The following is a 23,836-nucleotide window of genomic DNA, read 5'->3' as shown; positions in this document are numbered from 1 at the left end:
AAAAAAGGTGCACACATAGACACACATAAACACACACAGACATACGCTTAGACAGAGATAGAAAGAGACAGAGAGAGTTGGGAGAAGATAGAACACAGTTGGTCCCCTAGAAACTCACTTCCTCCATTTAGGTCCTACTTTATAATTTCTAACCCCTTACCAAACTATAAAGCAATCAAAGGATTAATCCAATAAAATGTTCAAAACCATCATGATCCTATCACTTCCCTGTTTTCCTATATCTGAACACTGTACTGGGGAGCAATTCATAAATATATTTAGTCTACAGGTAACATTTCTTATCTCAGCATCAAGACTATTATTTTAAAAAGATACAAGCAGTGGGAATAGTACTGCAATATCAAACATGTCTCTTTTTTCAAGATCATCGTCTTACCCTTGCAAACATAGGGCCTGTTCATTTGAGGTGATCATCCTCTGTAACAAGGCTCTTAAAAGCTGTGCCTGGATTTTACAGAATCAGAATAACGTGTTATATACTTTCCCTGTGCTCACCAGTGTTGCTCTCCTGCTTCCCATTCTCTCTTGCATCCACCCTGAGAGCTTAAACCCACAAATCCTTAAACCCTTCCCAGGCATCCAGTGGTCACTGACTCATATTTTCTTCTACCTCTCAGTAGCATCTGAGAAACAAGGGATAATGCCCTTCTTTTCCAAGAGCCTTTCTTTCCAGGGAGCCTGGCTAGCCGTTCTCTTCCATTTCTTCTTCCTATTTTAATATTGTCATGGACTCCTCTATGACCTCCTCTCTTTTCCTCGCTGTTATAAATACTGGAGTATTTATTTCTCTGACTCTGCTATCTACAGTCATAGCTTAAGGATTCTCATTTAGCTTCAAGGTTTAACACATCACCTTTAATCTGACAACTGCATGCATCTCTCCAGAAATCCAGTACAGTATAGCCAATTCCTAGTTGACAACTTCAGCATATTTCATAGATATTTAAATTTATCATACTCAGAATTACTTCTCTGTGTATGAATCCTCTCCCTTAGCTACACACACCTCTAGCTAAGGAGTCATCTTCTTGTTTTTTATTTGTTTGTTCCTAAACTGTATAGATTCAGTCACCAAATTCTGTTAAGTCTTTCTTTACATGTTTGTAATAAGACCAATATTCTAGCTTCAGGTACCAATGGATGCTAGATAATTTACCAAAAATGTGCAAATATGGAAAGACCAAGAGTGGGGTAAGAGGAGGGAGGAAGTGAGGAAGAAAGGGAAAAAAAGAAAGACAGATAGATGGGGAGGGAAGTGTAATGGGGAATGAAGGAAAGATGAATGGAAAAGAAAATAAAGAAAAGAGGGAAGAAAAAAGAAAGACATCCCATACTCAGAGATAGAGACATACATAGACAGAAACGGAGATGGGAAAAAAGGAGACAGACAGAGTCAGAGACAGAGACAGAAGAGGGAAGACAAAATACAAGATAACTTTTGGTCACCATTATTTCTCTAGCCCATCATCTGTTACCAAACTGCAGGGACAGGTCTTTGACTCATATCCCTCCTTCAGTTAGGGTTAAAATTAATGTTAGGGTTAAAATGTTGGGTGGTCAACAGTGGGGAAGATAAATAAGAGGGTTTTCAGTATGGTATAATAACGCCAACCAGAGCGGAGAATAAACAGGGCTCTGGACACAACAACCAATCCCATCTTGGCATGTTCTGCCAATTTCCCACAAAGCCACTTCCATAGCAGCATGTACAAGGTATCCTGGACATCTCCCCAAGTTACCTTGTCATCATGGGGTAATTAAACATTTATACAACATCCCAACATGCAATGCAAGACATCTGATTGTAACAGTCTGACTTTAAGGACAACTTCTAAAGAAATTGTATCTATTCCAGGAAAGAGAATGCATGGATCATTTTAGGAGTAGGCAAGATATTAGATTTTAGAAGCAGACTTTGCAGTATCCATTCACTTTGTTTTACTCTCACTCTACAGGGTGTATTTTCATTTTCTTTATTGTGAAAGATAAACTTTGGTCACTAACTCTGCTAGTGCCCCCATGTGAATCCTTCCCCTTCAAGAGCACAAAAACGAGAAACTAGAATCAATTCTCATGGTAGAAATGAATGTAGGAATAAAGATGAAATCCTGATACTGTCCTTCCTAGAATGTTCCAGTGACCTTCCAGAAAGCATTACATAAAACAAAGTCATCCCAACGGCATGTGTGAAGTCAAGCTTCCTTCCAAGTCCACTCTGCTGGTGATGCAAAGGTCTGCCATCATTTAATTGTGTAACTCTCCTATCAGGGATGCAGGTTCGATAGATACATCATGCCCCTCCCTTTGGCCATCAGATTCTTGAAACAATGAACTCTAAGAAGTTGGAATTCTTCCCCAAAATCTCATTCTGAGAGAATGACAAGGTTGGGAGCCTGGTGCCAGCTCTGAGGGACATTTCACACAGTTCTAATATTCTATCAGACCACCTTGCAGGACTGGAGTCCGGAGAGTAAGAGTGGGCATGGAGATACTTGTGTTAACTATAATAATAACAGTACCCAAAGTCAGTACAGAAAAGGAAGCTGATGCAGAAAGCCCTTGACAAATGAGGTTTATGAAGAGAAATTGCCCAGAGGCTATGATTAGGCCTAGAGGAATAAGGAACAACATTAGATAGAAAATGGTAGAATATATGGGGTATATTAAAAGGAAAGAAAGGCTTCCCTTAAAACCTGTACAGGAGCTTCACTCGGAGTGAGAATAGTAGAGCTAGGGAGTCAAACCACCCTCTAAATTCATCTTTCTGCTATTCGGTTATTGCAGCTCCCAACCAGCATCATAGAAGTGTCTAAGTGCCATAGACAGAGATCACCATAGAAATCCTCAACTGTTCAAAATGCAGGGAATAAATGTCACTGAAGTGCTCAACAACAAATGGGCCATCTGCATGTATCATACCCCTCCGCCAAAGCTCAGGGACAATGGTAGAAGAGGAGGTGGAAAGACTGTAAGAGCCAGAGGCTTGGGAGGGTTGGACTAAAACGGTGTCATTTGGACACGGCAGACCACTGCACATGTGAACACCCAAATGTGGTTGCCTGGACAAGATTCACACAAGAACAGATCAGCCAATATCCTAGCAAAGAGCAGGGAAGGACTCACAGCTTACCCCAACTCCTTAATGAGGAGCTCTGAATAGTTGATGGATTCTCAAGGAGAGAGTCATTTTCTTTAAGGGTGTGACCCTGGATAGACCCACCATCATAGTCCCAAACCCAGGAATACATGTAGGCAGCACAAACTGAACTTGGTGTCTGTTTGTTTGTTTGTTTGGAGAGAAAGTTGGTATTGGGAAGTAGAGGTAAATTTGACAGGGGTAGAAGGATGACTAGGGAATAAATACAATGAAAACACATTGTAAAATTCTAAAAGAATTAATAAAAATGCTTTTTCTTTAAACAAAGACACACACACACAGACAGAAAACCTGGTTTGTTCAGGCTGTGTTTTTTTTGTTTGTTTGTTTGGTTGGTTGGTTTGCTTTTCTAATTTTGTTAATACCTATGCCTTGCACCAGGACAGAATTATCGTAAGAATAGAAAGTTTTATTTCTCAACTCTTTAATTCCATAAAGTAGATATGCATTTGGCATCTTGTAACCAGCCTGCCTGGAGAGATTGGATAGACTCTACTATAGCTTATGTCCATTTCTTTTTTGGATTATTTAAAGTACAGACCACAAGGAATTGGAATCATCCCAGGAATCTCCTGCTAGAAAATCTAAGTCTGAAGGCCATGGAGGAGGACTTTATCTGGAAGAGGAAGAATTTGTCACCTCAACAAAAATTCATAATATGCCTGATCCTACAGGAGACACTAGAGCTGTGACAGTGGTGGGCTACACAAAGACCCTGCCCTCCTGGCTTAAGAGTTAATCTAAATGGGACTACAAATCATACTGGCAAGAAACTGACTTCCTGTAGTCAGTTCTCTAGAAGCTGTTAGTTCTATAGACTTTAGAAACTGGAAAAACCGACCTAAGCATCTGGTGGGAATGCTGGTCTCTCTAGCAGCTGCCCAGTATTAAGCTGTGAGAGTGTCCTGCTACAGTGGTCTGTTTTCCCCTGACCAGCCTAACTCGTTTACTCTGTAATAAACTCTAAGTACCTGAAAAAAATCTCTGATCTGTGCATCTCCCCTGAATTCTTTCAGTGAATATCCCAAGGGTTGAAGGGAGTTCAGACCAAGGTCCTGGAGGAGATGGCATGATCTGGAAGAATTTTTATTGCTTGTTGTCACCAAAATCTAAATGTCTTGAAAATCTTAGTCTTCATAAATTTGTTCATTGTTCTGAAGACCTGGACAGATCTGTATATGGGTTTGTAAATACGTATTGTCTGACAGCATGAATGGAGGTAGACTAGTTTCTGACAAAAGTCATAGATCTAAAGGGCATAGGATGAGAAAATTTGGAAGATATTACATACAGAGAGAGAGAGAGAGAGAGAGAGAGAGAGAGAGAGAGAGAGAGAGAGAGAGAGAGAGAGAGAGAGAGAGAGAGAGAGAGAGAGAGAGAGAGAGAGAGAGAGAGAAGAAGGTGTGAGCAAAGGTAGCTCTACCCTGTATCCTACAAGGATGGTGACTTGACACTTTTAACCTGGCCATCTGCTGGTTCTTCCTCAACCTTATATCTGGTTTCACTCTCTGTGAGAGAGCTTTGAGAATGGAGAAGGGCAGCAGATGCTTCTGAGGAGGCCCAGATGGTGCTCTGGGATGCAGCTAGAATCTCAAATCAGTCCTGACTGCAGCTTTCCTGTTACCTGCTTTGATCTCAAACACATCTAATAGATTTCCAGAACACAGACTGCTGGAGGCTGCTCCATGAAACAGGTGGACACATTTTGCACTTTTGGCAAGGCAGTCTGCTGCTACTTGGCTACTTTTGTATTTACATAAAGGATGTTGATAAACAAATAAGTGCATTAGGAAGTCAAGGCAAGGGTAATCAGGCAAACACCCATGAAGCTACAAATATCACATCTTGATCACCTCTCTTCCTAGTGCCTAGCACAGGGTCCAACTGTGCAGACTGCAGAACTTCACAGAATAGCTTGACCACACTCTGTATGGCTAGTAGGCCTTGACATTACACAAGGCACAGCTAGCATGGCCCCTCACTTCGGTTAGTATTCATAACAGCTGGGCACATCAAGGAGCACTCTAAAATTTGCTGAAGGAGGAAGAAAGCAGTAGCCTAGAGGCTTTGGGGTATCCAGGAAGATATCTCAGATAGCTACCGGGCAGCCGACAGGAGGCTTGAAATAGCCACCTCTCCTCAGAGAAAGGAGCAAAGAATTGGAGTTGGTAGCCCTAGGACATTGCTCATAAGATTTGCCTCCTTCCTGGATGGGAGAGAGCCTTGCCTACATAATTGACTTGATAAAATAACCTCTCCAACAGTATGAAAGTTAGGAGGGCTAGATGCTTCATTCTGTGGATAAATCACTTTCACCTGTTCATTCATTCCTTCTGGGGATGTATCAAGGAAGTAATTTCAGAAACCCTATCAAACACGCAGGTGACTAGAAAACTTTTATTTGGCCCCTCTGACCCTCCTCTTGCCCTGTGGGGTCTGCTCCTTATAAGCCACTGAAAGGGTCGTTTTCTAACATAAATGGGACTCGGCAGCCTCCTCCCCCACCCCTGGCCGTCTTGCTGAGAATGAAGTCTGAAGCTTTGCAGAAGTTCTTCCCCATCCTCTGCAGGAACAGCCTTCATTCTCTGCAGGAGCAGCCCAGCACTCTTTGCAGGGATGGCCCCCATTCTCTCTTTGCAGCATCAGACCCCTTTTTCTGCAGGAACAGCCCTCATTCTCTTTATGAGCAGACCCCATTCTCTGCAGGAGCAAAGCCCTGGTTCGTTGCTTTATAATTTTCTCCCTCCACCATGCAACCCAGTCACAGCTCTCCTCATCCCCTTTTCCTCCATTACCTTTGCAGTCTTATCTCATGCAAGGTTCTTCTTGAAGGCTGCCCCCTCCCCAGCCTTCCCTGACTGCACTCAGCTTCAATAGGAGTCCATATATAATCTCCCCCAGGTGTTCCTTTCCTTTGCCTATTTCTTCCCAGAATGTACAGTGTTCTTCTGCCCATTGTCTTCCTACTGTATAAAATTCAGAACCCATGAGAGGAAGGGCTTTAATTACCTGTACTATCTCCTGCACCCAGAAAACTACCTGGTGTGTAGCTGACTTGAAGTGTCAGATTCATGAAAGAACAAATAAAACTGGAAACTTCCTAAACAGCAAATTGGGGCAGGGGACAAGACTTAGTGGATAAAGTACTTGCTGCAAAAGAGTGAGGACATCAGTTCAAATTCCCAGAAGCCACTCATGTCTTGATCTCATGGCTTGCTCTAAACCTATGCTCCTGTACTTTTGTGGCAGCAGCTTTTAAAGAGACTAGTTCATCTCTATCTCTTCTTTTAAACCATTCTTTGATGGCAGACATTAGGTCCTGCTCCAAACTAGATTCAGGAAATCCACTCAGGTGAGCTGAGGGGGCTATGTGTTAACTACTCTGTGGAAACCTATGAAAGCAGAGATGCAGACAGGCCAAGTCCCATGCTCATGGTACTCTTGTATCAAGCCCAACAGAAGTGAAGATGTCCTAAAGAAGTGGTTCTTAGTCTCTGGGTCACAGCCTCTTCCAGGGGTCACATATAAGGTACCCTGCATATCGGATACTTATAATTCATAAAAGTAGTCAAATTACAGCTATGAAGCAGCAATGAAGTAACTTTGTGGAATTATATTAAGGGGTCGCAGCATTAAGAAGGTTGAGAATTACTATTTTATAGACATGTGGTATCTCTGAATCTCATGAGAACACTATGGAAACAATGGACCCCCAAGACAGAGGAATTTCTCCAGGAATCTCTTGCTAGAAGAAAAAGGAAAACCTGTCTCCCAGAAAGAGATTTCACCACTATCTAGTGACATGTCAGAATATTTTACAGGGGAGACTGAAGCCCAGACAATGATAGGTCAATGGTGACTGGGACCACATCTTGACTGGGGCTTCTTAGACACACATACCGTTGGCTTTCTATTTAAACTTTAATATTACTTCAGGACCCCAAAGATACACTTGGATTTTAGTCATGCTGATAGGAGCAAGATGGGATCTCAGAGTTGTTTTGATTTGCATTTCCCTGATGGTTAAGAATGCTGAGCACTTTCTGAAGCATCTTTTAGTCTTCTTATATACCTCTGTTGAGAATTTTCCATTTAGTTGGGTACCTGTAACATGATTCTTCGCACCAGCCTGGTCCCAGAGCCATTTCAGTCCCAAATGAACACGTAGGACGCTGTATTAATTATGAAGCTGTTGGCCTTTTGGTATGGTGTTTTGTTGGCTAGCTCTGACTTAATTATTAACCTGTAACTGCTAATCTGAGTTTTTCCACATGGCCTTCTCTTACCAGAGAAAGGGTCTGAACCTCTTACTCCTCTGGCATCCTACATGGTGACTGACTGTGCCTCCATTTCCCAGAATCCTCCACCACTCCTAGTCCCACCTATCTTGCTTCCATATCGACCAACAGTGCTTTATTTATCAACCAATAAGACAAATATATACACAGAAGGACTTCCCCCGTTATGTATCCCACCTTTTAGTTGGATTATTTGGTATTTGGTGACTAGCTCCTTGAGTTCTTTGTATATTTTGGAAATCAGCCCTCTATCAGATGTGGGGTCAGTGAATATCTTTTCCCATTCTGTGGGCTGCCTTTTTATCTTGTTGACTGTGTCCTTGGCCTTACAGAAGCTTCTCAGTTTCAGGAGGTCCCATTAATTAATTGTCGATCTCAGTGTCTGTGCATTATGTTCAGGAAGCAGTCTCCTGTACCAAATTGTTTGAGGGTACTTCCTACTTTCTCTTCTAAGAGTTTCAGTTTGGCTGGATTTATATTGAGGTCTGTGATCCATTTGGACATAAGTATTGTTCATGGTGATAGATATGGATCTATCTGCAGTCTTCTACGTGCCAGCATCCAGTTATGCTACCACCATGGCTAAAATAAAAAATACCAATGACAGTTTGTGCTGGAGAAGATGTAGAGAAAGGGGAACATCCTCCACATCTGGTGGGAGTGCAATCTTGTACAGCCACTTTGGAAATCAGTATGATAAATCCTCAGGAAAATGGGAATCAATCTACCACAAGATCCAGCAATTCCACTCTTAGGCATATACCCAAAAGATTCACATTCATACAATAAGGGCATCTGTTCAACTATGCTCATAGCAGCAATATTTGTAAAAGCCAGAACCTGGAAACAATCTAGATGCCCCTCAACTGAAGGATGGATAAAGAAAATGTGGTACATTTACACAATGAAGTACTACTCAGTGGAAAAAAACAATGGAATTTTGAAATTCACAGGCAAATGAATAGAACTGGAAGAAACCATCCTGAGTGAGGTAACCCAGTCACAGAAAGGCAAACATGGTATGTACTCACTCATATATGGATTTTAGACATAGACCAAAGGATTACCAGCCTATAATCCACATCACCAGAGAAGCTAGGAAACATAGAGGACCCTAAGAGAGACAGACATGGTCCCCCAGTGAAGGGAAAAGGGCAAAGACCTCCTAAGATAATTGGAAGCATGGAAGGAGGAGAGAGGGAGTTAGGAAAAAAGAGAAGGGGAGAAGAGGAGGGGAGTGGAGGACATGAAGGAGCAGGGAGGTTGAGTCCATATAAGAATAGAGGAGAGCAAGAAAAGACACACCATAAAAGAGGGAGCCATTATAGGTTTAAAAAAGACATCTGGCACCAGGGAAATGTCTAGAGATCTACAATGATGACCCCAACTAACAATCTAAGCAATAGGCGAGAGGCTATCGTAAATGCCCTTCCCCAATAATGAGATTGATGACTACCTTATGTGCCATTCTAGAGCCTTCATCCAGTAGCTGATGAAGGCAGAAGCAGACACAAACAGCTAATCATTGAGCCAAATTCCTGGAATCCAGTTGGAGAGAAGGAGGAGTGATGAGCAAAGGGGTCAAGACAAGGCTGGAGAAACCCACAGAAATAGCTTTCCTCAACAAGGGGGAAGCTCATGGACCCCAGACTGATAGCTGGGAAATCTGAATAGGATTGACCCAGACCTCCTGAATGTGGGTGTTAGTTAGGAGACCTGGGCAATCTGTGGGGCCTCTGGTAGTGAATCAGTATTTATCCCTAATATATGAATGTACATTGGGAGCCCATTCCACATAGAGGGATACTTTCTCAGCCTAGACACTTGGGACAGGGTCTAGGCCCTGCTCCAAATGATATGTTAGACTTTGAAGATTCCCTATGGAACTCCTCACCTTCCCTGGGGAGCAGAAAGGGAATGGGATAGGGGGTTGGTGCAGGACAGGGGAAGAATGCAGTGAGAGGGAGCTTGGATTGACATGTGAAGCAAGCTTATTTCTAATTTATATATAAAAAAAGATAGACTTGGGAAAGGTATTGCTTTGTTCCTTTTCTTGATGTAGCCACACTGAATAAATCTCATTGTTATGATTTCTGATATTAATTTGACTCTTTTATTTGGCTTATTGAGGACATGGCAGAGCTATCTTGGGTCATAGGCTAAACCTCAATAACACAGGGAACTGAACATATGCAAAGTTTGTTTGTTTTTAAGACAACAAAGCAATAAGCGGCATCCGTTACTGATGGGTAGCTGGGAAAAATCAAATATAAGTGGAGAAGGATCACTGTAGCTTTGAGTGATATAAAGCTCAAAGACCTCCTACATATGAACCTGAAGATAGGTCTAAATGATCACAGGGACATGGCATGAGTGACAACATTCTTGACTGAAGCTATATCTTGTATAAGGGAGAAACATGGAAATAGCCACTGTATACTCAGAGGCAAAAATAACAGAAAATGTGAGAAAATCCATGTTCTCTAAGTAAATAATCCTAAGCAGAGAGGACTGTGAGCCCCAGACGGTCCAGAAAACTGTCAGACCACTATCATGTTCTATGGGGTACACATGAATCAGGCCTATAAAAAAAAAAGTGACTACTGTTGGGAAGCCTAAGTCATGTGTGTACTGCTTGCCTCCTATAGTAACAGAGCATAAAAGTCATATTAAGTAAGCCTGATCCCTTACAATGCAATATCCCCCACTTCTCTTGGAAGCCTCTAAGAGGGGACACCTTGCTTTGTCTGGATAGGATCGAATACAGATCAGGCATCAGAGCGACCTCGAGTGATCTAAAGGGATAACACCAATTGGCAAGCTAAGCAATAGTGGAGAGACCACCTCGAATGCCCATTCCTGATAATGAACATGATGTCTATAACCATCCGGGAGCCTTCATCCTGTGACTGATGGAAGCAGAGGCAAACACATAATTAATCACTGAACTGAACCCAAGGAACCCAGTGACAGAGAGAGAGGAGTGATGAGCAAATTGGCAAAGAATGGGCTGGCAAAACCAGCACAGACAGCTGATCTGAACAGGGGAGAGCTCTTGGACCCCAGACTGACAGTGGGGAGGCCAGCATGGGACTGATCTGGACCCCCCCAAATGTGAGTGCCAGCGAGAAGGCCTGGGCAACCTATGGGGCCTGAGCTGTGGATCAGTGTCTATCCCTGGTATACAAACAGTCTTCGTGTGCCTATAGCACAAAGAGGGATGCTCTCTCAGCCTGGACTCTTAGGGGAGTGCCTGGACCCTACCCAGAGTAAAATGACAGACTCTAGATATTCCCTATGTGGAAGGATTTGGCAATAGGGTGGGAGGGTGGGGGGGGAAGGGGAGTGCAGGAGGAGGGGAGGGAGAGGGAACTGGGATTGACATGTAAAACAAGCTATTTAAAATTAAAATAAAAAATGATAAAAAAAAAAAGAATAAGCCTTTTACCTCAGACCTATCATATACTGCTTGCTAGGGCACTGACCTCTCTTCTAGAGGACCATTCAACCACTTATCTCTATCTGCATCTCTGCCCCTTGCCTATGAACTCGCTCCCCCAATTCTAACAAGACAGAAGGGAATCAGCAAAAATAGCAGAGTAGGAAATGGAGACTCAAAAGATGGGACAACAACAGGCCATACAAGGCAAGATTAGCAAACTATTTTTGTCATAGAACTGCTTTACCTCTACTTCCAGCTTTTCAGGTCATGTGCTATGTCTCATCCATGATTTGACTCTCAGCAGGAATCCTGTCTTTGAAAATGGCACACAGTGAACCCACACCAACACACATGTACAGGGCTAAGTCCCAATGTAGCTCATTCACATAAACCAGCCGCCACTAGGACAGAACCACTGGCTTCAGTTTGTGATCCTGACTGAAGCCTCCTAAGTACCAAGGCAGAGTTCACATGCAGTTCTGACGATGGTGTGGCAGAGAGGCTATAATACTGTCAACAGAACCTACTGGAAAGCCCTTTCCAAAGAGCCTGATGTGACCACCTGCTGCTGGGGTCTTGGGGAACAGAACAGACACTTAAATTGAGATTGTTAAATAAGAGCAACCATTCTGAAAGGAAGGTGGCTATTTAAAAATGGTCTCAAGGATTACATAGCTGCAAAGTGGCAGTGACTGGAGGGAAAAGCAGTGTTGTTATAGGGAACAAAGACTTTTCACAGCAGCTGTTTGGGAGCATTTACTAACCAGGTTCTTTTCAGACCTGGATGAAAGCATTTCCTGTTGATTATCAGCCAGCCAAGCAGAATGTGAAGTTGAATGGGAACCCACAGATACCTGAGAGGGACAATTTTCCATTTCAACCCAGGAAGACCACTGATTGATTCCACTGCTTCCATTGGGGGGCATGAGATGCCAAAGAGTCCACTCTTCCTTCCTTTAAATTTTCCTTTCCTACCCGCTGCAGTGAAAAACTGAATCACAATAAAAAATGCTAATCGTAGTCTCAGCTACTTCACAGAGACTAGCCATCACCTTAACCTTAATCCTATGAAAAGATGAGAAAAATCAATTTGTATATGGGCATTGTAACACACCCCTCATACACACACACACACACACACACACACACACACACACACACACACACACGCTTGCCTGCTGTGTATGGGCTCTTTGTATTGTATTTGCACCATTGGGAGATCTGAAAATTGTGCTTCTATTCTCTACTCTGCTGTACTTAGTTAATGCTTCAGTTCAGAGAGGACACCAAAGTTAGTAAGGACTTAAAAATATGTATGTATTGCTTGCCCCGTAACCCAGGTAACATTGTAAAGGAAAGTTAAAAATTTACATGGATTTCACTACAATAATTTATAAAATTCCACTTGATTCTTTGCTTTCCAATTAAATACCTGCAAAACACAATTTCCTATTATTTCAATGTCTCATGAAAGTCTGTGGGGGTCATCAGACAAAGAAATGATGGCATACTAGCAAGTTTAAAGCCAAGAACCTCATTCATGCAGCCTTTGGTTCAGTACCTGACAGCTACCCTGGCTTCTCTGACAAGGCCATTTGGCTATGAGGTCCTAGTAACCTAGTCATTGTAACAGGTTGTTGGGAACAAGACCAGAGAAATACAATGGCACTGACAGAATCCAAGGCAGTTTAAGCCAGCCTAAATACCTGGTCTTGGATGCTAAAATCTAATCATTACAAACTGATCTAGGGCTTTGGGCCTGTCAGCCAGGATCTCCCACGTGTGATAAAGGGACTCAAATATAAATCAGGCCTCTCTGGAAGACATATCAGCCTCTTGCCTGGTGTAAATCACTAAAGGATTGCACAGCAGAGTTGAAAATGAGGATTGGCGAGCTGCAGTGTTAGATAGCATGTGTGACTCACAATTTAAATCATTCAACTGTCTATCATTATGCTGTCACTAATGACACACTAGCTATAGAGACATCTGAGATCCTCAAGGAAAGAAGCACTTGTGTGGTGATGGAATGTGGCCCTTTATGCTGCTCTACCTATTTCTGTTTCCTTGCATTTCTAATACCCTCATATATACTAACGGAATAAAAATTTGAAGCAATTCCCTTATTGCTGCTTTATGACCAAACATTATATGGCCAAAGCAGATTTCTTCCAACATTCTGTGGCACTAGCAGTTTACCGACCTCTTTAATGAAAGGGAAGACAAGGGGTTGCAGCTTCTACCAGAGCTCCTCAAGAGTTTGTTCTCAGTCTTCCTCAGGTTGTACACAGACATGAGTCTTCAAATCTGAATGAGCATGCAGAAAGACATTGAACTCAAGACTGGTAGCCATGTGTCCTTAGACTCAACCTGCACATGTTAACTGCTATAGAGCTCATACTTACAAAGCAATGAGTGGTTAGTCTAAGGCAAAACTACACCAATGCCACACTGTAAACTGGCACTTTCCCTCTTGCCTAAAAATCAAGGTCTGACTCCTTAATTGAACCTGTTCATTCTCTATGATTCCAGCATCCCCTCTTCCATCCTCTAGTTATTTTTTCCAGCTCCTTTCCATTTTTGCCTTCTGGTGATGCACCTGTAAATACCTAAACAAATTTATTTATTTATTCGCAAAGGAAAACCAATTGTAGAAGAGTTGGGTTCTCCTTTACTCAACAATGAGTATGTACTAGAGTATATATGGGGCAGGGAGTTCTACAACCTCACTGAGATATTTTTTATTTTATTTCAGGGACAATTTCTTGTCTTAGTACTGTACAAACAGACCAATGAGTATAAGGACTCTTAATAATTAGGCTCCAGGAAAAAGGAGGAAAAGGGAAGGGGAAATCAAAAGATTTCCTATGCAATAAAATTTTGCAACTGCTCTGTGTGGATCTAACTGATATGAAATTAACTGTATATATTTGAATTTGAATTTTAGAAATATGTGAATAAGCATACACTTGAAATTTCACTATAATTACCCTGAGATATACTTATGTTATTGATTATGTCAATATAGATTAACTCATTATTACAGAATAGTAATTTATATTTGTACTAGGATTTCTTGTCTGTCTATCCACAGATAAGCATTTTGTTTATTTTTTTCTGGTATGGAGCCATTACACATAAAAAGTTCATGTACAACCTGAGAGCTTAAATCGCCTAAAGATACATTTTTTTCTCCTGAAGGATAGGTAGTTCGACTGTGAAAATGAAAGAATTGATGGTCAGAGGGGTTAAATGACACCTCTGATGTGGTTCAGGGCACCATGGGATGGTGGGTAGCAAGAAGTAGCCAACAAACCAGCTTCCAGGAACACAGAAAAACAGGGCAACTAGGAGATGAAAAAATTATTATTGGGATAAAATTGTTACTATTTGTTTTGGGACTTCAGGACCCCAAATCTAGATTTGGCCAATACATTGACTGCATCTCATCAGATCCTGCTCTATGGTGGTTTCCTGTACTCTTTTTGAAAATCAGAAGTGGTCTCTGTTGCTCTAAGAAAATTCAAAGCACAAAACCCTTTCTGATTATCCTGATTCTACTTATAAGATGGTCCCTACATCCTGGTACCTAGGTCTCCTGATGGTCAAGTCCATAAGAAGGAAGAAACCTTAGGGGTTTATGGAACATGGGGGTTGGTCTCCAAGAAGAGCTGCAATCTAGAGTAGACAGTGAGCAAAATGGAGTTCTATCGTTGAGTCTTCCTGTACAGTAAGGTTTTCTCTTTTGAGCCTTTGAGAGTGGTTATTACCAATCTCTTTACCAGTTCTGCTCTGCTGAGGGTCCACCTCCTCCTCATTCTACCTAACCCATCAAGGGATCAAGATGGTGAAGACTCCATTTATTCTAAGAGACTCCCCTCAAAAGGGCTGGTCAGTCCTAGCAGAGAGGATGGGATGGCATTACCCTTAGCCAGATACTCCTGAATCTGAGAACAATCAGTTTCAGAGGGCAACTTAGAGAGGAACTCAGTGCTTGCCACCATCACAGCAGGCAACACAACAGTGGCATTTTCACAGGCCTCAGACATAAATATGAACAGACAAAACCAAAGGGCAGAAGCGGGACCTCAATAAACAGCATGAATAATGACACAGCATGATGCACACATAGCCTTGGCAAAATCTGCACATCTCAGTGCTTGCCTCCTCTGACTTTGGATTCAAGTTGAAGGTTCCTTCTGAACATTCTAGGTGAGAAAATGAAGACTTTATATTTGTGTATGTGCATGACTATGTATGTGGAGAAACTGGAAAGATGAAGACAACTGATAGGAGTTCTTTCCTTACCTCGTTCTTATTTACATAGACACTGAATATTGGAAATGCTGTTTACAAAATTTAACAGCTGAGCCAGGTGTGCTGGCTCACACCTTTAATCCTAGCACTCAGGAGGCAGATCTCTGTGAGTTCAAGGCCAGCCAGCCTGAGCAACACAGAGAAACCCTGTCTCAAAAAAACAAAACAAAACAAACAGAAAAGCAAAGCCAATAAATAAAAAAATAAGATTAACAACTGAAATTTTTTTTAAAAAAAGCATGTGTATATTTAAATAACAAAGCAACAGTACATAAAATGCAAGATAACGCAGAGCCTGCCAACATTTTCCTTCTACATTCAGAAGTTCAAAGCAGATTCGAACCCACTCTATCTTTTCTGGCCCTTCTGGTTTTCTTCGAGTGCCATCATCACTCCCTTTCTTACAGTAACTATTTCACAGTGTTCTTATTATTGCTATCTTCTTCTCAACACTGCTCATTGTTCATCTTCAGTGGGCAGGTGAGACACTTCCAATTTTAAATGCCCATGGTTCTCTGTGTACACATTTTTGTGAGATCTGCATCGCCCCAGAGGAGGTAGACAGAGGCTTGCATATGGCGCTAGTGCTTTTCCTGCACCACTGCCTTCTCTCTGTAGCCTGGCACGACAGAGCTGGAGAGCAGAGACTGCATGAGGTAGATGACTCCTTGCAGCTTAATGCACCCGCTGGGGATTCACTCTGCTGAAGATGTATTCCTGGTGGCGATTTCAGCTCCCAGGGCCCATGACATTGAGTAAATATGATTCTTGGCAACTCTCAATGTTGGAGGGACTTGTCATGGTACACATTGTTTCAAATTTTGCTTGCAAAATGACGTTAATTTATTTTTTATTATTACAGTCTCTTTTTTGCAAGAGTTAAGCCTACTCTTAATGCAATGACCCCCTTTCTCCTTGTATCACCTGCTGTAAACTCTGTCTGCTAGGCCATTTCAAATGCCTTGCTGTATTTTCCCGTTTTCTGCCTGTGTATTCCACTTTATTTGTCATACTTGCCATGATGAGCAAGTGACTTGTCCCTGTGCCTGCTTTGCATCTTGGGGATTATGTTTGTGGCATGTTCTACATGACTGAGTATTTATTCAAAGCCCCTTTTAATTAGGGCTTCTGGAACGCATATGGGAACAATGTTTTCTTAACTCTCTACCATGGTTCTAAGCATAAGAAGCATAGTAGCATGGCCTATGTGGGAGGAAAGAATGTATTTTAAACAAATTTGAAAGTGTGCTTGTCTTTGCTAGTATTTCCCCACCACAGCATTTCTTTAAAGCTGTAGGAAACCAGCTGGATGTGGTGCTTCTATCTATAGTCCTGGGCACTTTGGAGGCAGAGGGAAACTGTGATGGACTGTTCAGGCCAGTCTAGCCTACACAGTGAATTACAGAATAGTCTGGATTGGAGAGTGAAATCTCCATTCTTTCAAGATAAACAAACAAACAACTAAAAAAGCCAACAAAACAACAACAAAACAATCCAAGCCCTCTTTGTTGGTGAGTTTTTGTTTACACAATTAAAGTCAGTTAGGAAGAAGGAACCTCAACTATGGAACTGCTGCCATCAGACTGGTCTGTTGGCAAGTCTGTGGGTCCTTCTCTTGATTAATTATTGATATGGGTGGACCCAGTCCACTGTGGTGGGTTACCACTCCTGGGAAGGTGACATTGTAGAAAGCAACCTGAGAATCATGAGAATCAACCCAGTAAACAGCTTTCCTCCATGGTTTCTTCCTCAGTTTCTGCTTCAGGTTTGCTTGTCCCAATAATTGATAGACCACGACAGAGGCATAAAGTAAATCAATATCTTTGCAGCTCCCAGTTGCTTTTGGCCATGGTGTTTATCACAGAAACTGATAACAAACTAGGAAAACCACACACACACACACACACACACACACACACACACACACACACACACACACAAGAACTGGAAAAAACCAACAAAACAACAACTCCAGTTCAATCCAGTGAGTTTGGTCTAGTGACAACAGCTGGAGGATACTTCTTCAGATAAACTCTGAGATTTGGGAGTGGAATTATCATGTCATAGCATTTCTAATCCCAGTAGGGGCAGGGTTCTCTTTGTGATCACGTTTTTGGAGCTAGCTTCATATGTGGAGGACAATATTCAATTTCCCAGGAAAAGTTCCTATCTCCCTATCCTACTATCATGTCTGGTCCCAGCACTGGTTCATATGCTTGCTATCAATGGCCATCATCTATAATGCAGTAGAATGGGTCCTTATCTGTTAGAAAAAAGGAATTCTCTCATTGAAGATTTGAGACACAGCCTGATTCTGTTCTGATACGTGCAGAAACATGCCCTGCGAGCAGACCTGATGTTGAACATAACTTTCCTTCTTTGAAACCAGCTCCACTTGCAGCAATGAACGCCCTCCTGCCCTCAATTGCTTCAACTAGTCCTCCTCTTCTCACCATATTCCTGGAGAAACAACCCCACAGTACGCACAGTCCTCTGCCTCTGAGACCTCCAGTCCCCTACCCATCTGCCAAGTCCTGCTTCCTTATGTACAATCCAGCTTGACAAAGCCTATGTCACCGCTCACATGAAAGAACAATGTACAGACAAACACCACTTAATTCCAGTGATTCAGCCTGATGCTTACACCAGTGATTCAGCCTGATGCTTACAGCAATGACACATGTTTTCTCCCACTGTGCTGCAAACAACACAGTTCGCTTTCTCAAACTATGACTATAATGTTATCAGGGGGCATGATTTTGTGAGACTGGGTCCTATATGTACCAGTTTTATTGATTGGTTATATAGTATAAACTTATCTAGAAACTTCTTCAGATAACAAGTGCTTACAAAGCTTGAGAAAAATGGATCAGTTAGTTATATTGTCCCTGAAATTTTGGCAGCATCAACTTTTGCGCAGACCACTCCCTCTAACACTATACCCACTGACCAAATCATTGTTTTTCATAGAGAACAATCTAGTCTTTGAGCAGACAGTGCCAAGATACAATTACATAATAACAACATAATACACAAGACTAACTATTCTCTACCATAGTATTATTTCACTTTTCATACTATTATGTGGACTCTTTTTTAAGTTTTTTTTAATTTCATTTTGCATTCCAACCACAGTTCTCCCTCCCACACCTCCTCATGCCCCATCTTTTCATGGTCATGCATATAGATAATTTCCAAGTTCTAAAATCTATTTTAGTGTGGCTAAAGTTTACCATGCCATCTCTGATAAAATTTAAGGATTCAAATTCTAGCAAGTCATAGGGTAGCAATGATCAATCGAGGTAACAGTGATCGTTTCATTGTTCCTAAAACAAAAATAAATTTCACTGGGATGACGTTTTACACTGAAAATAAAAACATTGTTTGGTCTTTGTGTTCTTACTAATGAAATCAACCAGTGAGAAATTTCACAGAGCTATCCTTAGAAGAATCAAAGTGGGTTTCAATTCTGCAGCACAGTAAACAGTTATTACAGAATTTACTGTTGATTTTTTCTGAGACAATAGAATTCTACTTTGGGTACTTAAACTATTAAATCAGAACAAAACAAAATGTCTGTGACTTTGTAAGGTTGCCAACTTAGCAAAAAAATAAGACAACATGCATTTTGCTGTGATGTCTTTGTTTCATTTGGCAACTTGCCTCTTTGCATAATTTATATGCTATGGTTGCATATACACAGAGTGATTTTCTTAATTGATCACTCATGTTTCTCTAGCCATATGCCTGTCATTAAGATGTGTGCATTTTCATCTAGAAATCCATTTCTCCTAGTTCAGCACTTTTATTTATGCCAATGAGCCATGTAAAACATTATAAGCCATGAAGAATATACAAAGAGAAGTAAGTTTTGTAAAACTGAGTGATTAGAAATGATATTGTCTAGATAGTTTAATTTCGCCAACTGGTCTGGTTCTACTGGCAAAATGTCATCAACAGAAACTAGAATCAGTTCCAGGTTTGTAAAGAATCACACATGTGATCTTATCTCTAAAAGCCCCACTGTCATAAATAGAAATGGCTAAAAATGAAGGATAAAATAACACAGAAATAGCATTACTGAAAGCAACGTTACAGAAATCTATAGTTCAAACGCTATGCCGTCATTCTTATATTTTATATGACAAAGAAAAAGCACATAGGATGCAATGAGATATACTTCTGATATTACTGAGACACTTTTACATCATTGAGAATAAGTAAAAGAATATAATTAATCCCTTTAACCTTCTGCACATGACATTTTTTAACAGCAAAAGAATTATGTTTTAGCAGTTTGATGACAATCATTGTCCTCTCCAAACAAAAATATATTAGTAACCAACCTACCAACATATATTTACAATTTTTTTATCTCTATTGCATTTCAGAACCCTAATTTATATTTTACTATTCCCTTGGCCCAGGGATAGGGTGAGGAAATAAAATGAAATTCAAGTTGGTTTCACAGACAATTTATGAATCTGAAAAAACTATTGTAAGCAGCCAGTGTTCAATGACTATATATTTTGGAAGAATTATCTCTAAGATATTTTACAATGAACCGCATAGTCTAGAGATATTCAGTGTCCTTAGCTTGAGAATTCTGCTTTGTTTCATGAGATAACTATTTTTAAAAGGCAAGCTTATAGTTCTGGAATCACACAGTTTAGGTTACGGACATCATTTCAGCAGGAAAACTAGCTAAATGCCATGAATCTTGGATAAAGTACACATAGGAAAAAGAGATATTAATGAATTACTAAACCAATTTTTGGAAGTATTGATTGTATAAGTTTTTATGTATTCCAACTTGATCCTGATTTCCCTGTCTAAGGCTCTAAACACTTAACAGCTTTGTTCAAGCACTAAAAGATAGATCATCAAGTAAAGGAGCTTGCCGCAAATACTGATGACCTAGAGTCCGCCCCTGATGTCTGCATGGTAGGAGGAAAGGACCAACCCCTACAAGTTATCCTCTGACTATCACATGCATGTTATTGCATGAACATGTGTATGTATCCACACACACACAAGTAAAAAAACAATAAAAATCATTAGCATATTGTTCAGTTTAAATTGCAATACAACGGACCCTGATGTTCTATGCACTCAATGCATTTAATTTCTAATAAGGTTCTCTCCTTTATGAGTCATGTCTAGGATCAATACTTTAGGGTTACATACTTAGTATGCAAATCACACATATAGCTAAATACACATTAACCACATTAAAAACAGCATATGAGGGTCACCTAATTTATAATTTATAGACTCATTAATTTATTAGTACATGCAAGGACAAGTATACTAACTGTATCTTGCACCAACCACAAACATTGATAGTCTGATCTCTCTGTCTCTTCTCTCTTCTTTCCTGTTTCACTTTGTAAACTCTAGATCCCATTATTATTGCTTGTTGAGATTAAGGTATACTACACTGTCAGGAAAATTATACAGAATAATTGATATCCTTATCTATCAGCCTATCTGGTTATATTTGATGGGTGTGCAACTGGGCAACTCTAATGCACCATTTAGTTTGTGCACTATATCTACAGCAACAGCCTAGATGAGCTACTAAAAAGACAGAATATCTATAGCAGTGCTTTTCAACATTCCTTCCAAATGCTGCAACCCTTTAATATGATTCCTCATGTTTTGGTCACCCCAACCTGTAAAATTTTTGTTACTACTTTATAACTGTAATTTTTCAACTGTTATATTTTAATATAAATATCTCTGTATTCTGATTTTCTTAGGCAACCACTATGAAAGGGTTTTTGACCCGCAAAGTAGTCCCGACCTACAGGTTGAGAACTGCTGATCTGTAGTGATGCTAATAATGACAAATGAACACCATGAATTAATAGCCAACCTGGAAGATAGGTACTGTGGCCAAATAATATACTAAAGGAACATTCATGTAAGAACAAGAGTGGCAGGTGAGTGGGGAGGAAGTCTTTATTTAGTTAGACTAGATCATCTTCTCCTGGATAATACCTAATTATACTAATTTTATGTAAATATATTTACTTGAAAAGGTCACATGTCATTGTTTTTTAGTAGTTTCAAAGGGGAATATCCTACTGAAAATTTTAAACTCCTGCACTATCAAGCTATTGGTCCAACGGTTTATAATTTTAAACCTTCTATTCTGTATATATAAATCTCTTTGGAAGACACAGTCAATTTTGTTTCAATCTTCACAGAAGCAGACATTTCTGAAATGCACGGTGAGATATTTTCACTTACCTTTTCTGCCGACTGTGCAGTGCCAAAAAATATTGGGATGAAGGCAAGCCATACGATACACGTTGTGTACATAGTGAATCCAATGGGCTTGGCTTCATTAAAATTCTCTGGGACACCCCGAGTCTTGATGGCATACACAGTACATGTGACCATGAGAAGAATGCTATATCCCAAAGAGCAAATGATTTGAAGGTCTGTGATGTCACATTTGAGAACTCCCCTGGCTTGCTCTGGGTTCATTGTCTTATGCTCATCATAGTCTATGATGATGTTGGGCGGGTCAACCCCAAACCAAATGAAGACACCTAGAAGCTGCACTGATATTAAGCTTGAAGTGATTGCCAGTTGTGATGTTGGGCTTATGAGTCTGGGAGCTGTCACTGATTTCTTGCCCTGCTCAAAGATGCGATAAATCCGGTTGGTTTTTGTTAAAAGGGCTGCATAACTAATGCACATGCCCAAGCCCAAGAAGACACGCCGGAAAGAACACACTGCCACATCTGGTTTGGCAATCATTAAGAAGGTTATGATGTAGCAGAGAAAGATGCCAGTCAATAAAACGTAGCTGAGTTCTCGCCCAGAAGCCCTGACAATAGGTGTGTCATTGTAGCGGATGAAAGTGGCCATGACAAAGATGGTGGCAATGATTCCCAACATTGCTAGGAAGACAGGAATGACAGCCCAGGGAGAGTGCCACTCCAGTTTGATGATGGGGATGTTCTGACAGCCAGTTCGATTCTCATTGGGCCTCTGGTCATAGGGACAGTGCTGACATGTCATCTCGTCAAACTGATATTGGTATCCATCACAGGGCTCACAGGTCCAGCAGCAAGGGGTCCCCTTCTGTGTCTTCTTCCTCTGCCCAGGTTTGCAGGGCAATGTGCATACAGAGGATGGTATCTCCCGGACTCCTTTGCCCCATTGCATGTCCTCTATCTGTATATAGCATAAGAAATGAGAAAAAGCAGGCTTGTCATTCAAAAGATAAGAATCATAGAAAGCATCAACGACAAACAATACCAACATTACTGCAGCTAGCAGTAGCACAGGGAACTCTCCAGATCAGCTAAACAGAAATACATGGACATGTGATCAACTGCCTCCCCTGTAGTGGTATGGCTGGGCAGAGAGAGGAGATGGTAAATTGGGAGGACACAAGAACTCAATCTCTTTTCAGTTTGAGGATTTCATAGAGATGGAACTCTAGTGACTGGCTGCTCTGCTTTTCAGATCTTTCTGCCTTCTCCCCCTAATATCTGACTCTTGGTTTTTATTTTTAAGGTCAATTAGAACTTGTGCTACACTCCTCCAGGAGGATCAGCACAAAAGTCTCAAGTTTGGGGAGAGGCACACAAAACAAACAGTAACACCCCAAAATAGGTGTACACACACACACACACACACACGCACACACACACACACATGCACACACACACGCATGCACGCACACACACACACACACACACACACACACAGAGGCTTAGTATACTTTTAGATAATGTGCCAGTGCTTACTACTCCCTTGCAGGATTTTATAGAGCCTGTCAAAATCCCTCAGATAATGGCCCCAGTCATTGAGAGCTGCTGGAACAGACAGATGCACCTTGTTTCTTACCAGAGAACAGCAATAGTGTTCATTATTTTAGGCTTCATGGACCACATCACAGCATGCAAAAAGTATTGAGTAAGGAAATGTTAGGATTGTGGTCTGGAAACATTGAAAGGGTTGCCAAGCATCTCTCTAAAGACAAAATTGAAACCGAGTCTCTGTGGCACAACAGAGAGTGGAAAGTGTATTGGTTGTGTTGGAATATTGGCTTTCTGGGGAAGTCACCACAGTTAGTGATGTTCTGGGAAACAATGCTGTTGCACACAAAGGAGGACTTTGCTGCTAAACTGAATGTTACTGGCACTGCCATTTTCCCTCATGGCCAGCACTCCATATATCTTTCTTTCTTGCTATGGGCTCCTCACATCCCTTTTCTACCCTGTGGGAATGTAATTTGCACACAGAAGCTGAGAGGTGTGTACATGATTTAGGCCTGGCTTGATAACACACCATAGTTCTTCTCTAACTTGAACATGTGTAGTGGGTTACTTGGAGGGAATTCTATGAGTCTTGATGAGATCTAGTCCCAGATTTTTCTCATTCATAGAGTCTGGAACAGGGCCTGAGAATGAATATCCTTAACAAGAAGATCCCAAGTGACACTGCTCAGGACTGCTTAGGCACAACCCTTGTCAACAAGTGTCAAGTTTCAAACTCCAATCCATGAAATCCCTGTGTCCCTATCAGATAATTTAGTTTCATTTCATTTCTTGAGATTACAGGAAATAAAAATTTTTG

The 23,836-nt window shown here is 41.1% G+C and overlaps 1 protein-coding gene across 8 annotated transcripts in view; it reads right to left on the bottom strand.

The window, feature by feature from the left end:
• Grm7 (glutamate metabotropic receptor 7) overlaps positions 1–23,836 on the bottom strand; it is an 886,003-nt gene that overhangs the window by 149,241 nt on the left and 712,926 nt on the right. For 7 of the 8 annotated variants that reach the window (XR_001196215.3, XR_005874149.1, XR_005874147.1 and 4 more), the window contains one exon: positions 21,491–22,426. The exons of the other annotated variant lie outside the window; for it this stretch is intronic. Coding sequence is in view for 4 of the 7 variants with exons in the window: in XM_040738573.1 (XP_040594507.1) it covers positions 21,491–22,426 (936 nt within the window). In the remaining 3 variants the exon portion in view is untranslated. The remainder of the gene's footprint in view (positions 1–21,490; positions 22,427–23,836) is intronic. 8 annotated transcript variants of the gene reach the window in all.

The sequence above is a fragment of the Mesocricetus auratus genome, unplaced genomic scaffold (genome assembly GCF_017639785.1).
Source record: "Mesocricetus auratus isolate SY011 unplaced genomic scaffold, BCM_Maur_2.0 Super-Scaffold_100676, whole genome shotgun sequence".
Classification (NCBI taxonomy): domain Eukaryota; kingdom Metazoa; phylum Chordata; class Mammalia; order Rodentia; family Cricetidae; genus Mesocricetus; species Mesocricetus auratus.
Note: the sequence above shows the minus strand (reverse complement) of the source record. Positions and strands in the feature narration are given on the sequence as shown.